Source organism: Salvia hispanica, chromosome 1 (genome assembly GCF_029641045.1).
Source record: "Salvia hispanica isolate PSC_SH4W2 chromosome 1, Shi_PSC_v1, whole genome shotgun sequence".
Lineage (NCBI taxonomy): Eukaryota > Viridiplantae > Streptophyta > Magnoliopsida > Lamiales > Lamiaceae > Salvia > Salvia hispanica.
Genome location: NC_142692.1, coordinates 45,282,523 through 45,296,843, shown reverse-complemented (window position 1 = coordinate 45,296,843; position 14,321 = coordinate 45,282,523). Strand labels below are relative to the sequence as shown.

At 35.9% G+C, this 14,321-nt stretch overlaps 2 protein-coding genes and 1 pseudogene across 3 annotated transcripts; 2 read left to right on the top strand and 1 right to left on the bottom strand.

The window, feature by feature from the left end:
* The first annotated feature begins 231 nt into the window (after nucleotides 1-231).
* LOC148933917 (putative late blight resistance protein homolog R1B-16) lies at nucleotides 232-2,500 on the top strand (annotated as a pseudogene).
* A 1,107-nt stretch (nucleotides 2,501-3,607) lies between these two features.
* Nucleotides 3,608-7,087, top strand: LOC125218126 (C2H2 and C2HC zinc fingers superfamily protein). Of its 2 annotated transcripts, XR_007175883.2 has the most exons (7): nucleotides 3,608-3,775; nucleotides 4,731-4,931; nucleotides 5,518-5,620; nucleotides 6,050-6,145; nucleotides 6,234-6,627; nucleotides 6,837-6,914; nucleotides 6,982-7,087. XR_007175883.2 is itself a non-coding variant. In XM_048119730.2 (6 exons), exons 1-5 carry the CDS (start codon nucleotides 3,767-3,769, stop codon nucleotides 6,578-6,580), a joined length of 756 nt encoding a protein of 251 aa, XP_047975687.2. In that variant the 5' UTR covers nucleotides 3,608-3,766; the 3' UTR covers nucleotides 6,581-6,627; nucleotides 6,837-7,087. The 2 variants fall into 2 exon arrangements, 1 of the variants encoding a protein (XP_047975687.2); XM_048119730.2 differs by having other exon boundaries at nucleotides 6,837-7,087.
* A 4,695-nt stretch (nucleotides 7,088-11,782) lies between these two features.
* Nucleotides 11,783-12,964, bottom strand: LOC125219691 (calmodulin-binding protein (DUF1645)). Its single transcript, XM_089069832.1, has one exon. It carries the CDS (start codon nucleotides 12,947-12,949, stop codon nucleotides 11,945-11,947), a length of 1,005 nt encoding a protein of 334 aa, XP_088925958.1. The 5' UTR covers nucleotides 12,950-12,964; the 3' UTR covers nucleotides 11,783-11,944.
* Nucleotides 12,965-14,321: the final 1,357 nt, after the last annotated feature.

The following is a 14,321-nucleotide window of genomic DNA, read 5'->3' as shown; positions in this document are numbered from 1 at the left end:
CGATGCACGGAGTATATATACTTCATCTGTCTTCAAAGAACATGCACTTTGAATTTGACATAAGTTTTAATACAAAATTGATAAAATAAGAGAGTGGTAGAGAAAAAAAGTAATTAAATATTGTTATTGTCGAATGAGTCTCAATTCATTAGAGATAATTTTTTTTTAAAATTGAAAAGTACATATTCTTGTAGGAAGGACTAAAAATGAAAGAGTGTATATTTTTGTGGGATGGAGGGAGAATATACTATTCATTCCGTGCGCCATTTGATGTTCTATTTTAATATTAAAGAGAAGATGGTAGTCCAAGATCAACAACACATCATAAAGTCTATTACCACTGTTGCTTCAGGCTCATCTAGATCTACTTCCACTGCTTCAAATGCTACCATGATTGGTTTTGATCATGTCTTGTATCAGATGCTGGACAAAATCATTGGAGGAGAACTCGATCGCCAAATTATCCCAATTGTTGGGATGGGCGGGATAGGTAAGACCACTCTTGCCCGAAATATCTATGTAAGTCCACTTGTTCGGCATCATTTTGATGTTTGTGTGTGGTGCACAATTTCTCAAGAGTATAATACATGGGAAATTCTTAGACAAGTCCTTGGACAAGTAGACAAGAGGATCGAGGGTGATTTGAGTGAAGATGAATTAGGATTACATTTGCACAAATATTTGGTAGGAAGAAGATATTTTATTGTGATGGATGATATGTAGAATATTGAAGCGTGGGATGGAGTTAGGAAATTCTTTCCCGATGAAAGAAATGGCAGTAGAATAGTAGCGACTACAAGGCTATCAAACTTGGCGTCTCAATTAAACAACTCAAATGGTCTTAATATAAATTTTATGGATGAGTATGCTAGTTGGGACTTATTTTCCTATACTATATTTGGAAAAGAAAGTTGTCCTCTTGAGTTGGAGGACATTGGAAAGAAGATTGTGAAAGGTTGAAAAGGTGTTCCATTGTCAATTGTTGTGGTAGGAGGACTCCTATCCAAGTCTGAACGCACAAAAGAAAGCTGGGGTTTTATTGAAAAAAATTTAAGTTCAGTTTTGAATTTGGATGATAACGAGAGTTGCTTGCAAGTATTATACATGAGTTATAATAATTTACCCATTCATATAAAACCATGTTTTCTCTATATGGGGGGATATGATGAAGATCAAGAGAATCCAGTATCTAGTCTTGTCCCATTTTTAGTTGCTGATGGATTTGTAAAACCAATTAATGGGAAAAGTTTAGTAGAGGCGGCTGAAGAGTATTTGGAAGAGTTGGTTGATAGAAATCTCCTTATAGTTGAAACACGCAACTACTTCGGAAAATTATAATCATGGAAACTCCATGATCTGTTGAGGGATGTATGCTTGAGAGAAACTCGAAAATTGAAGTTTTTATGTGTGTTGGGATTCAACAAGGCATAAATACTGAACGCCGCATTTGAAGCACATTATCGGAGTATCCAACTCCACTCCTTCAATCTTTGAAATCTGCATCACTTGTTCGGTCTTTCATAGGGGAATGCCCAAAGAGTTTATCGTATAATTTCAAATTGTTGAGAATATCTGCATTTGGCAAATACTATGAGGACGAAGATGGCCAGGATTATTATGAGAAGATTTTTCTGAGGCTAGTTAACTTGCGTTTTCTTTATGTAGATGTTGATGTGTACCCATTACCCAGGATTCCTTCAATCTCTTTTATGTGGAATTTGCAGACATTAGCTTTATACGTCAGTCATGATTACATTTTTGAGATTCGGAAGATGCCTCAACTCAGGCATGTCATGACCTATCGAGGATCGCTTGATGCTTCATATTGTCTCCCCGATCCTCTCAGTGACGAAGAGGATATGGCGTTGGAAAACCTACAGACACTTTATGAAGTGAGCAATCTCAAGTTTGGTACAGTGGTGCTTAAAAGAATCCCTAATATCAAAACATTGAGGTTATACTATAAAAGAAAAATAGATGATTACCATCTCAACAATCTTTGTTGCCTCCACAAACTTGAAATTCTTCGTCTTCGTTGTTCTATAATACGTCGCAATTTGGTGCGAGAAGTGAGCTTCCCATGTTCCCTCAAGGAGTTGACATTGCAAAATATTGAGCTTCCTTGGGAAGATATGGCGACGAAGATAGGTTTGTTGCCTCTTCTTCAAGTTCTCAAAGTGGAGAGGAAATCCTTCGCTGGGTCCCGTCCGAGTGGAAAACATTTGAAGGCCAATTCTCGAGTCTCAAGTTTTTGTTGATTGAAAGTTGTGATGTAGAGTGGTGGAACACAAATAACACCCACTTTCCACGCCTTGAGCACCTTCATCTCCGCTTTGTGAAGAGGTTGAGGGAGATTCCGTCATGTATAGGAGACATACCAACGCTTCAATCAATTAAGGTGGAACGTTGTAGTGATTCTGCTGTGGATTCAGCTGGAAGAATAAAGGAGGAGCAAGAAGAACTTGGCAATGATGGCCTTCAAATTCATCTGATCATTTAGATGAAGAACTTTACCACTCTCGAGGCTCTCTTTCTCTCAGCCGTTACTACTCATCATCTACACATAGTAACCAACAATAAACCCAGAATCAATATATAGAATCCTAGCTCATTTTTGTGTATAAATTATGGTGGTTTAGATAACCTCTATATTCTTTATTTATCTGTGTTTATGGTGATGGTTGTGGAGGGCAATAGTAAAGAGGTTGGCGTGAGAGAGAGTGTTTGTGACGAGGTAACATTTCAAAAAATCTTTATAAATTTAATCAGAATAAAAAAAATATAAAATCAGAATATTAAATAAAACAACTTTATTATTTCTACAAGTGCACACCCAATACCTGATCCGACATGTGTTTTTGGATACTTGAACACATGTCACAGGTATATTAACACGACGATTCGAGTACTCAAATACTCAAATCTTTACATATGTTAATAAGCAATAGTAAAAGAAATAAAGAATGAAAATGTATATTAATTTTTGTAAAGCTAAATTTTTTTTTATTTAATTAGAATATAATATTATATGAAATTCTTTTTGTTGTGTATGGTACTCTTTCCGTATCAAGATGTCCACTTTTCCTTTTTAGTTTGTTCACATGTTCTTCTTTAATTTTTAGTTTGTCTCACTCAAGATGTCCATTTTCTATATTTGGAATTAAATTTGTCTCTCTCTCTCTCTCCTCTCTGCTCATAAAAGTATTCAACTAGTATTATTTTTTTTCTTTCTATTTACTCAACCTAACAACTCCTAAAATCTTGTGGCACTCAAGAACGTAGACATCTTGAATGAGACGAATATAGTAATTATGTTTATGAACTTAAAAATGCCAATTGTATAACCTAATTAATTCTAATTAAGTAAATAATACTATTACCTAATTAATTCTAACTTAATATCTCTATTCTCTACAAATCTAATTAAAAAATACTCTAAATAATAAATCAGGTATTCGATGTATTAGGTTATCCGATACCTCTCAAATTATAGGAGTATTAAATTTGGTTAAAATTGGATATATGAGTGTTCAATATCCGGCGGAAATCGGATACGGGTACCTAAACCTAACACCCGATATAAAACCATAACATTTGCTTGTTTCCGGGCGCTTTTAAAACTGAAAACGCTGTTGTTGGGCACAATAGGAAATAGGGAAGAACCAAGAACGTTGATAAAAAAATTGTTAGGGTTTATTGATTGAGCTCGTTCGAAAACTTGTATCGCTTCTCCGGGAACGGAAGCCCATCCAAATCATTTCCAGCCATGACAGAGGTACCACCAGAAGTCTTTCGATGCATTTCAATTTGTTTCTCGCTCAATGTTCCTAATTTCAATCTCCGGGATATGTTTTGATTATTGATTCGTGTGGTAGGTGTAATACTAATCACATACTTGCATCATTATGTAAGAACGTTTGAACTTTGATCCAACCCGCGTTTCACAAAATCGAAACATGCCCCCGTACTAGAACTAGAAGAATCTGAATTCAAGGATAAAGGTTTAGTTGGGTTTTGTATATTTTATAACTTAAGTTCTGAAAGATTATGCAATCTGTAGATCTGATTGATTATTTTGAATGTAGTGATTTTAGGGGATAAGAAGCGTTGATCCACCTGTTGCTTGTGGCTTTTGCTTGGCAGAATTCTTGAATTTATGACTGACCGAGTGGATTTAGCTTCCGCATATTTTTGTTGCTTGTCCAACTTGAAAATGCATTTACAAGTATATACTTCAATCACTAGGGTGGTGTTCGGTTCGTAACATAAAATAATAGTAGGATACAATATAGGATAAGATAAGATGGGCTTTATTTGAGTTTAAGGCAATATAGAACAGAGAAAGGTCGTAAGATTAAATAGTCGCAGGGTCTAGGCTGCGATGGATTGTCATACTTGAAGAGTAAAAATGGTTACTTGCAGACGGGCCTGTTGCGGGCTTTTAATTAGTAGTGGGCCGTGAAAATTTTGTATCTTGCGAGCCGAACGCATGATTATGGCTTTAGTCAGACTTTATCTAGGACCAATCCTACTAACGCAACTGGCCTAAGAAGATGAAGGGGTTATGATATGTGGTTGCTTGCCTCCCCCGTTATCTCCGTAAAAAACTTGATAATCTGTCTCTAATATCTATGGATCATAATCATATTTGTTTAATTATTTTGTGTATTTTTGTTTTTGATTGATATATTGTTAATGCTATCTGAAAAGTCCTTCCTTTTGCTCTTCAGTACTGGGTCAGTCAGGGTAACAAGTGGTGTGACACCTGTAAGATTTACATTTCCAACAATCCAGCCAGCATTAGAAACCATGAGATTGGGCAGCGGCACAAGGATAGTGTTGCCAAGAGGCTTAATACTATGCGAGAAGACAAGGCGAAAAAAGATAAGGAACTAAAGCAAGCAGCAAAAGTCCTGGAACAGATAGAAGCGGTGAGTTATCAACTTATCATACTGTTTTGTATTTGTTCTATTGTTATTTATTCAAGAAAAGGACCACCTTACTTTAGCAAAAAGGGGGAAACATTGGAATAATGTTATTTGGAATGCTGATGATATTTATTTACCTGTCTTGGGAAAATTCTTCATGTCAAGTGAACCTGTGAAGCATACTTAAGTTTGATGTTTGTAGATGTTTCTAGTCTATTATAGTGAAAGCCTGAAGGGCATGTTCTTTATCACATGTCATCCATTTTTGTTCATGAATTGTGTTGTAATGGTATGACTCTTTGCTGCTTGTAGTCATTTCAGACATTTACTCTTTCTCTTGTACAAGGCCTTCATTATTTCATCTTTTCTCCAATATTATTTTTTTACCCTTTCCTTGTAGGTGCCTGATATTATTTTAGTATAGTTGAACCCATATGTGAATGAGGATAAACACAAATCCGTCGAATCTCATTATAGCTGTAATTATTTCATTGCTAATGCTTGATATATTATACCTCCCATAGTCCCATGCTTATGCTTTTACTTATTTAATAATTACTCTGGTTCTCTTATGATTTACTCGTGTCAGAAAGCCAACCGCAGCTACCAGAAGGATTTAGCATCTTTTCAAGAGGCAAGGGAGTCTAATGCCCAGGCACTTGTTGATGACCTAGAAACTGATATGCCTGGAGGTGATAGAAATTGGTTTTGCGATTTGTTATTTAGTTGTCTATAAATCTGAGTTTGAAAATGCACATCAACCTCACTGATAGAGCACCATGACAAGTGGATATCCTTGTTATAATCACATTTTTGTTGATGTCCTAAGTTTATCACTAAATTTTGCAAGAGGATATGATTATCAAAATTATTTGTATAATCTGTTGAGAGTTAGTGAAAGATAGAATAATGCTTTCATTTAGCCAATGATTTTATATAGCTGGTGCCCAGTTGAAAATATCACATATCTGTTATTTGACGTAATCGAGTTTCTTTGGTCTACCACATTCTCTTGCCAATGAATTGTTTTTGTTATATGTATGTTTGATAACATATTCTTTACATTTTTCTTGGCTGAACTTTTCAATTAGTTATAATTACTTTCCTCTTTCAATGGACAGAATGGGAGCATGACACTTCATCAGGCTACTACTATAACCAAACAACTGGTTTTCACTATGATCCCAATTCTGGCTTCTACTACAGTGATTCTCTGGGTATGCACATTCTCTTTAGTAGTTTCTGTATTGAATTAGTACTTTTTTTTCTGTTAGGTGCTAAGCTACTTATATGCCAATACAATAGGTAAATGGGTGCCTCAAGAAGAGGCCCTGGCAGCATTTCAAGCTTCCCCAATGTCTATCAAGAAGAGACCTAGTTTGGGAAAGCCAGCATCAGCATCGGAGAGCAAAAGTGGGTCAACCTCTGAAAGTGGGCCTCCACCCGGACGCTTGGTTTCCACGCCACTCAATCCGATGAGAACTACAAAAGGTGCTAAATCCTCGGTTGCTGTTGCTGTCAAGAGGAAACGACCAGATGAGAAGCCCAAAGCTGTGTCTAAAGAGGAAGCAGCTGCACTGAAGGCTAGGGAGGCTGCTAGGAAGAGAGTTGAACAGAGGGAGAAACCATTGCTTGGTCTATACAGGCCCTGATATATATGTGTTTGCTTCCAGAAACCCTTCCATGTTTGTTGTAAGAGGTGAATTTCAAAACCTTAATTGATTATACTACTAGACATATTAAAGAACTTATGCTTTGTGGTAAACATTTACCTCTAAATGATGCTCCACAAATCCAATCCATCAATTTTGTGTTAAGAAGATATCCCTGTAGAATTGCTTAGATAGAATATGAATCTGTGTTTCCTAAAGTAGCTATCATCTGATTGTCCAAACATGATGCATGCAGGAGTCCAAAGCTTAGAGTGGCAACGTGATTGATGCACTCGGATGTTTCGGAATGTGCTATCTTTCAATGCAGGAAAAGGTGAATATGGCAATGTCTGTGCGCCGACTTGTACCATGTATTAATAGACCTGGGTTTCTGTTTGTAGGTTGAGAGATGATGACCTTAGATGTATCTTCCAAAGATTATAGCTTTACATGGGTAATTCTTCAACATTTCTGAATATTTTATGAAGCGAAAAACGTTCCCATTTCTGTCTGCTCCCCTTTGGCCAGAAACTAAATGGTTTATGTTATATACGCTCGGATAGTTCTTTATCGTTCAACAAAGCTGCTCTCTATCTTTGTATTTTGTTGCATTAGGGAGGGCAGTGGTCTTGCTATGGTTAGAAATAGTGACTTTGAATCCGCTAATGACATCTGTGTCGACCCACTGTGCCCGGTTTTTCTATTACAGTTCCCACTTTAACGTGTTTGCGAGCTAATATACAGAAGTAGAGTTTTCCTAGACGGGTCGTGGTCGGGTCGCTCTCATAATAGAGAATAAATGGATGTAATTTACAGGGGAGAAATAAAGTCAATGATATTTGGAAAAGTTTCGTTGTTGTTTCCTAACAACATGGTGAAGACTTGAGTGTAGTAGGGATGGGTGTGTTCAAGGAAGTCGGCGGTGGTTCCCTACTTCCCTTAGTGGATGACGACGGCACATGGTGGTGGGTAGTCAGTCTGCCGCATGAGTTTGATTTTCTTCCTCTCAATGTTCACACTCTCACACTGCATTTACTTCTTAGTCAATTTAGTCAACACTCCATTTATTATTTTGCTTTGCCACCCACATTTTCTTCATTTATTCTTCTCGACCAGAATAATTCCGACCCCCACACCATAAAAATTTCAGATTTATTTTGTACACATTTTTTGTGTTTTTTCGATCAAGTCCTTGTATGATTGACTTGGAGTAGCATTTTTTTGGAGTTGAGAATCTTCATTTTTTTTTTTTTTTGTTTATGGTTGTGATTGCTTTCATCATTTCATATGATTGTTTGTTAGTTATGTGATGATTATGGGTTTTTTCCACTTGATTTTACTCCCATGTTTTAGCTATAAGCTTTCTATATAAGGGTGATGTGTCTGCGGTCTATTTCGGATATATTTCTCTGGGATGTTTTGTGACAGCATTGTATTGGTTAGTTTTTCTTTAATGTGATTTCCTATTTGATTTGACAGTGTGAGTGTCACGTTAGTTATAAAGTTTTGCATTAGTTGATGTATCAAATTTGTGACTGGCTGGGATAGATCACTTGTGATTAACCAATTACCTAATGTAATAAATACATATATTAACGTGGGGTGGTCGGTAACTGTTGTTTTCATTGATATCATAGAGTGGTAATTATCTCACCAAATTTCATATAATTAAATGCCAAAGGCCTGGTCTGACCTTTCCATATGCTTTTGTTATATTTGGGATAATACTTTTTAGTATTATTTTGTTTAGGGAAATTTTGTGTGATGTCGTCTAAAAGTTAAAGGTTCATAAGATTAGTCAAAATCCGGATTTAAGCATAGAGAAACGTACAGATATGCTCCGTTATGGGATAAGACCCATATGAATTTTCATACTTAAAATTGTCCCAAACTCATTTGTTTCTTTATTAATATTTTCATAAATACTAATGAATAACTAATTACTAAAATATGTTGAAAATTATATACTCATTTGTATCAAAATAGAAAAGTCCAAAGAAAGGGTATATACAACTACAAGCCTAAATCTTTTCCCAATATATACAAACTCCTATTTTTTTAAAGTTTAACAAAGAATTTGCATGTGTGTTAATTTGTTGGGATAATTTCTAATATAAAAATTGAAAGAATGATAAAAAGGAAAGGGAGGAAAGAAAATTTATTGAGTTGCGACAAATGATGTTGGCGAGTCGACAACGACCTTCTTCAGTTGGTGAATTTTGACCCTACGAGTTCTGTTTCCCGCACCACACATATGATTGTACGTCTCCCGTGAAGCAATATTACTTACTCAACCAAACATGCTCTTGATGAATTATGTCTAAAAGCATGAAGACCCCTAGTTTTCCTAGAAACCCACGCGAAATTAAACACTAGATCGATCAATGCGGCGTCTAATTTCCGTGACTCGTATGGGAAATATTTCCATTTTTTTTATTTATCATGTGATTGCATAATTTATTTATAAATTCATAAAATATCTATTGGTCAACATCTTAGACTTTTCCAATCGTTCAAAATTCAACGTTGGTTTGTCAGGATCCAATAGTACTCACTCCTTGACCACTTTATGTATTTACTTCAATTTTTATTTTCATGTTTCTATTAACTTCAATGAAATTATATCGTGAATACCATGTTAATACTCGTATTATTACACTTTATATTAAAACATCGCGGCATTTACACTATTAACATTGTTAAAATAGAAAAATAAAAACTACTCCCTCCGTCTCATAATAGAAGTCATTTTTATTGTGGACACAAATTTTAAAAAATGTAAAGAACGGTGAATTGGAAAAGTTAGTGGAATATGTTACCACTTTTTTATATTGGTTTTACAATAAAATGTGAGTGAAGTGAGTTAGTGGAATGTGAGACCTATTTTCCATTTATATTAAAAATAAAGTGTGATTCTTATTATGGGACTGACCAAAATGATAAAGTGTAACTCTTACTGTGAAACGGAGGGAATATTTGTTAGATAAAGAGGCCACGTATCGATAGTCATCTAAAGTATTTTCAACTAGCTGTCATCATTAAAGAAAATCAATGGACCTTTTTTATTCGAGCAACTAAAAAGATAATCAATGGACCTCTTCTAGTCGAGCAAAGAAAAAAATAGAAAAAACAAAAGCAAAACACCTGTGGATAATGATTACACCCACCATTATCCTCACTAAATTCATGCATCCTCCTCATCTGTGACAGAATATGCTCAAAGGAAAATAAAAATTCAAAGCAAGAAAAAGTTTAGTTGGATAAAGTAGCACAATTACAGGGTTTAATTTGCATTATTTTTCCTCGCATTATGTAACATAATTCACCTTTCGTCAAAAAAGAAAATTAATCGTGAAAAGTTTGGTGGCACCACTTTTTATTGCCACAATAGCTATGCCTAATCAAATTAAAGTGACACCTTGGAATGATGTCTCTCCATTTTGGTTCATTTAAATTGAATAAAGTCAGTAATTAGACAACAATTAATGATCCAATTTATTATTTATGTATAATTAACAAACAAATCTTATTTTCTAGTCGAATTGCAATTTCGACATCATCTGAAGTACATTCCGACTGGACCATGTAACATTGTACTGAGATAAACAGTTAATTAATATAATGTCCATTATTGCACATACAGATTTAATTATGTGTCGTAATCAATAACTATAGAAATTATTCAGATTTATTGAGCATAATGCTAAAATGCGATTTTTGTGTAAAATATGTACAGAATATATAGTATTTGAGGCAGCACTAACTACTAAATTTGCAATTTATGAGACATGACACAAAGTCGTTGATTTGGGGGGCACACATATTAATTAATCTTCTAACCGTAATCATTTCGACAGATTAGTGACCATAGTTTTTATTGTACTTTTGGTGATGCAGAAATATTAGAATAGAAGAAAAATAGTGTACAAAACAGCTACCATGATGGGCATATATCAGATTCGATTGCCAAGCCAATCATATCCTCCTCTTATAATAATAATAATAATAATAATAATAATAATAATAATAATAATAATAATAATAATAATAATAATTCCAGCCATATATAATTTTACTATTTGTTACACAGGGGAGAGTTTCAAATAGAAATTTTTTATTAAAATAAAAAATGAAATATTATTTTTAATAATTCAATCGTGAAAATTTACTATGAATGAATCTTCTTGCTGGATAAGTAAATCATTTAAATTTTTACGCTAAGTCTTCCCTATATACATATATATATTCATGTTGAATTTAAATTCTACTAGTACTACTTACTTAACGGTAAACATATTTTGAATACTTAATTGTTAGGCCGGTCGACTCAAACCCAACTTTTAACCTCAAACATCACCATTAAGCCAACTTACATATTACTCCCTCTGTCCCATAAAGATTGTCCATTTTGATCGGGCACGAATTTTAAAAAATATAATGAAAAGTGGGTTGAAAAAGTTAGTGGAATGTGGATCCTACTTTTATATATTAGTTTTATAATAAAATGTGAGTATGCATGAGTTAGTGGAATATGAGGTCCACTACCAAAAATGGTAAAAAATGAAATGGGACAAACTTTGTGGGACGGACCAAAATGAAAAAATTGGACAATCTTTGTGGGACGGAGGGAGTACATCATATATCAACTGTTATCGTTTCCATGTATAGACATCGATCCAAATAGTTAGACTATCTTTCCATATGCAAGAAATACTCAGTATGCCATGCTTCCCCACCCCCAACTCAAGAAAAACTCAACTATTCCTTTCCACTAATGAAAATTACATCAATCAGTATACATTTAGATTGAAATGGATATATCATCCTCTAAATTATTACTAATAAAAACAGACAATAGAAGCTAAAATTGTACATAATCTGAATTAGTATCAACGATCATAAAAAACAAATGAATTTCCTTTTCCCTTTTTCTTTTCATGTAAGTATGTACAATTCCTCAACCACAATCAACTGCGATCTTAAAAAACTAGACCATACTAGGAGTAATAAACTTCTCCAACTACGCCACGCTACAACTAAATACTTGACTTTTAGTACACTATTAAAATCTCTACCTATAATATACCGCACGTCCATATTATTAAAATGCCCAAAAACTAATTGGACAATTCAAGATTTATTATTCTATCTCTAACTATAATAAACAAGCAATAATTAAAAAAAAAGTCATCGACTCTCATATAGTCCCGAAAGATGGCTTTCAATTCCAAAAGTAAAACAAACATTACGTGTACAAATTGAATTGTTTCATTTCATCTCATCATACGTATATCAAATTAAAATAAAATGTATTATTATTTTTCCTCTACAAATAAATAAAAAAGAAAATCGTGTTTAATTTTCTCAAACGCGCGGCATCGAAGCGGCGGCGCCTTTGGAGATCTCCGGCGGCACCGGATTGAAGCCCAAGCAGCCGAGCAATCCCTGCTTGTACGGCAGCGACGTCCGCCGCCGCATCTCCTCGGAGAAGGCTCTGTTGACGGTGTAATGCAGCTCATGCGCGGAGATCGGCGGCCCGGTTGTTCTTCTCCGGCTGGAGACCGAGCCGACGCTCTCCGTCGATCTGAAGCTGGAGTTCCTTACATCGTCGTTTCGATGATTATTCATCGTTGGCTTCTTCAGCTGCGAGTACTGCTTCATGTTGTCCTTATCCTTGGCTCGGCTCTCGGATGCGCTTCTGAATAGGAGGAGGTCTTTGATCTTCCACTTTTTATACCAGAACGACGTCGAGAACACGGAGCTGCTGCTGCTGTGCGATTTCGATTGATTATGATGCGTGGTTTCGCTTTCCGGCTCGAATAAGAGGTCGGAGACGCGGAAGGGGGAGAGCGATCGCGAGGAGCCTTTGTTCCTCGTGGTTCGGTCTCTCCCTCTTCTGTCGTCGGCGGCGGTTTGTTTTGTGGTGTGTTCGATTGCGGCGGCGAAGGGGTCGATTTCGTCTCTGGATTTGTGGCGGGGGGAGAAGATGTTCTTCCGTGGGGATTTGGGCGAATTGGAGGGGGAGTAGAGGTGGCGGGGAGGGGGCTTGAGGGGCTTGATTTTGCCGGCGTGGAAGAGCTCGTCGGCGGGGAGGGAGGGGGCGGAGGAGAGGTGGCCGCTGAAGTCGAAGGCGAAGTCGGCGTCGTCGTAGGTGGATTTGGGGGTGCCGGGGGAGGATTCCCAGAGGAAAGGGATGGCGGCGGTGTGGGAGGGGCTGGTGGGGGCGCTGTAGAAGGAGGAGGGGATGCGGGAGGGGCTGGAGGGGGCGCTCATGTAGGGGGTGGTGGAGGTGCTCATGAAGGGGGTGGAGGAGGAGCTGTCGAAGTGGAAGTCGGGGGCGGGGGAAGGCATCATCACCTCCATCTCCATTGTTTTTAGTGATTGGAGTTTTGAAGGAATGGAGGTTGGTTATATATAAATGATGGGAGGGGAGGAAATGGGGAGGAAGGGGGGCTATGGTTTGGGTTTGACTCGGGTTGTAGAGGGGGTGGGCCTGTTTTACATGGGAGATTAATGTTTTGTCTATGGACTCTACTGTCACATTTCATCACATTTCATTGTCTTGATTAACACCTCTAACAACTTGTTTTTTTTTACTTGATGCATATGCTAAAATAGTTTTGTGAATTGATTAATATTCTTGTGTACACATAGCTTTCGATTTTTAAATATTAGGATAGTAGTAATTTTGAATCCCAAAGCTTGATCATGTACTGGTGAATCTCGTAAGGTTTAAAAATAGAATATACTGAAATACTATCATTTTTTCGTAACTGTTTTTCATCTGTATATGACACGATATCTTTTGGTGATGTTCATAAGCTATGCTTATGATCATATTTAGGGGGTGTTCGGTTTGCAAGATTGTATCCGAGACTAAATTTGTAGTGTGTTTGGTTCATGAGATTCAATCCCACAACTCAATCCTAGATGGATAATCATGGGATAATTAGTCATAGAATCTCACAACACAATCCTAGATTGTATCTTGGTATTATTTTATTTTGCAAACCGAACACCACCTTAAATGTTTAATTGTAATGGAGTTATAACATTTATATATTTATATATGTAACTGATGTATCACCCAATCAAAATTTGTTGATGTGCATGCTTAGAATTCGAACCCAATACTTCCCCATTCGTCTAAGAATATGTATCACATTTTAGCTCTTCTCTGATTTTAAGAAATATAGGAGAATGTAGGTATTATTTTCATATTTTATAGTGATATATATGTAAAATGGGTTCGTGAAATGTTAGACTCACTATATTAAAAAATAAAAGAGACATGCAATGACAGATAAATTAAGAAAAATGAGTATGCGACAATATATTTATGGACGATGGGAGTAATATTGATGTTCTTTCTTCCGAAGTAGCATTAGTTCTGGATCCAATTTTTTATTGATATCATACTATCCACCTTCATCTAATAAGTACAACTATATCAAATTTATTGAACCAATAAAAACTGATAAATGCAAAAGTAGCTACATCACATGATCGCACCCTTGTCAAAGGGTGAAGATACTACAAATACTTGTTTGTAAGTAATGTAATTGAAAATTTATGTAGCCGTATAAGGGAGTTCCAATTCGTTTATTTTGTTTTGTAATGAATTTCGGAAATATTTGCGATAGCTTAATTTGGACATTACATGGAATACAGAGTAAATGGTGGAAAGAAGGATTCGGCAAATGGATAAAAATGTGTGATGAAAAATTAAATTTGTGCTTGA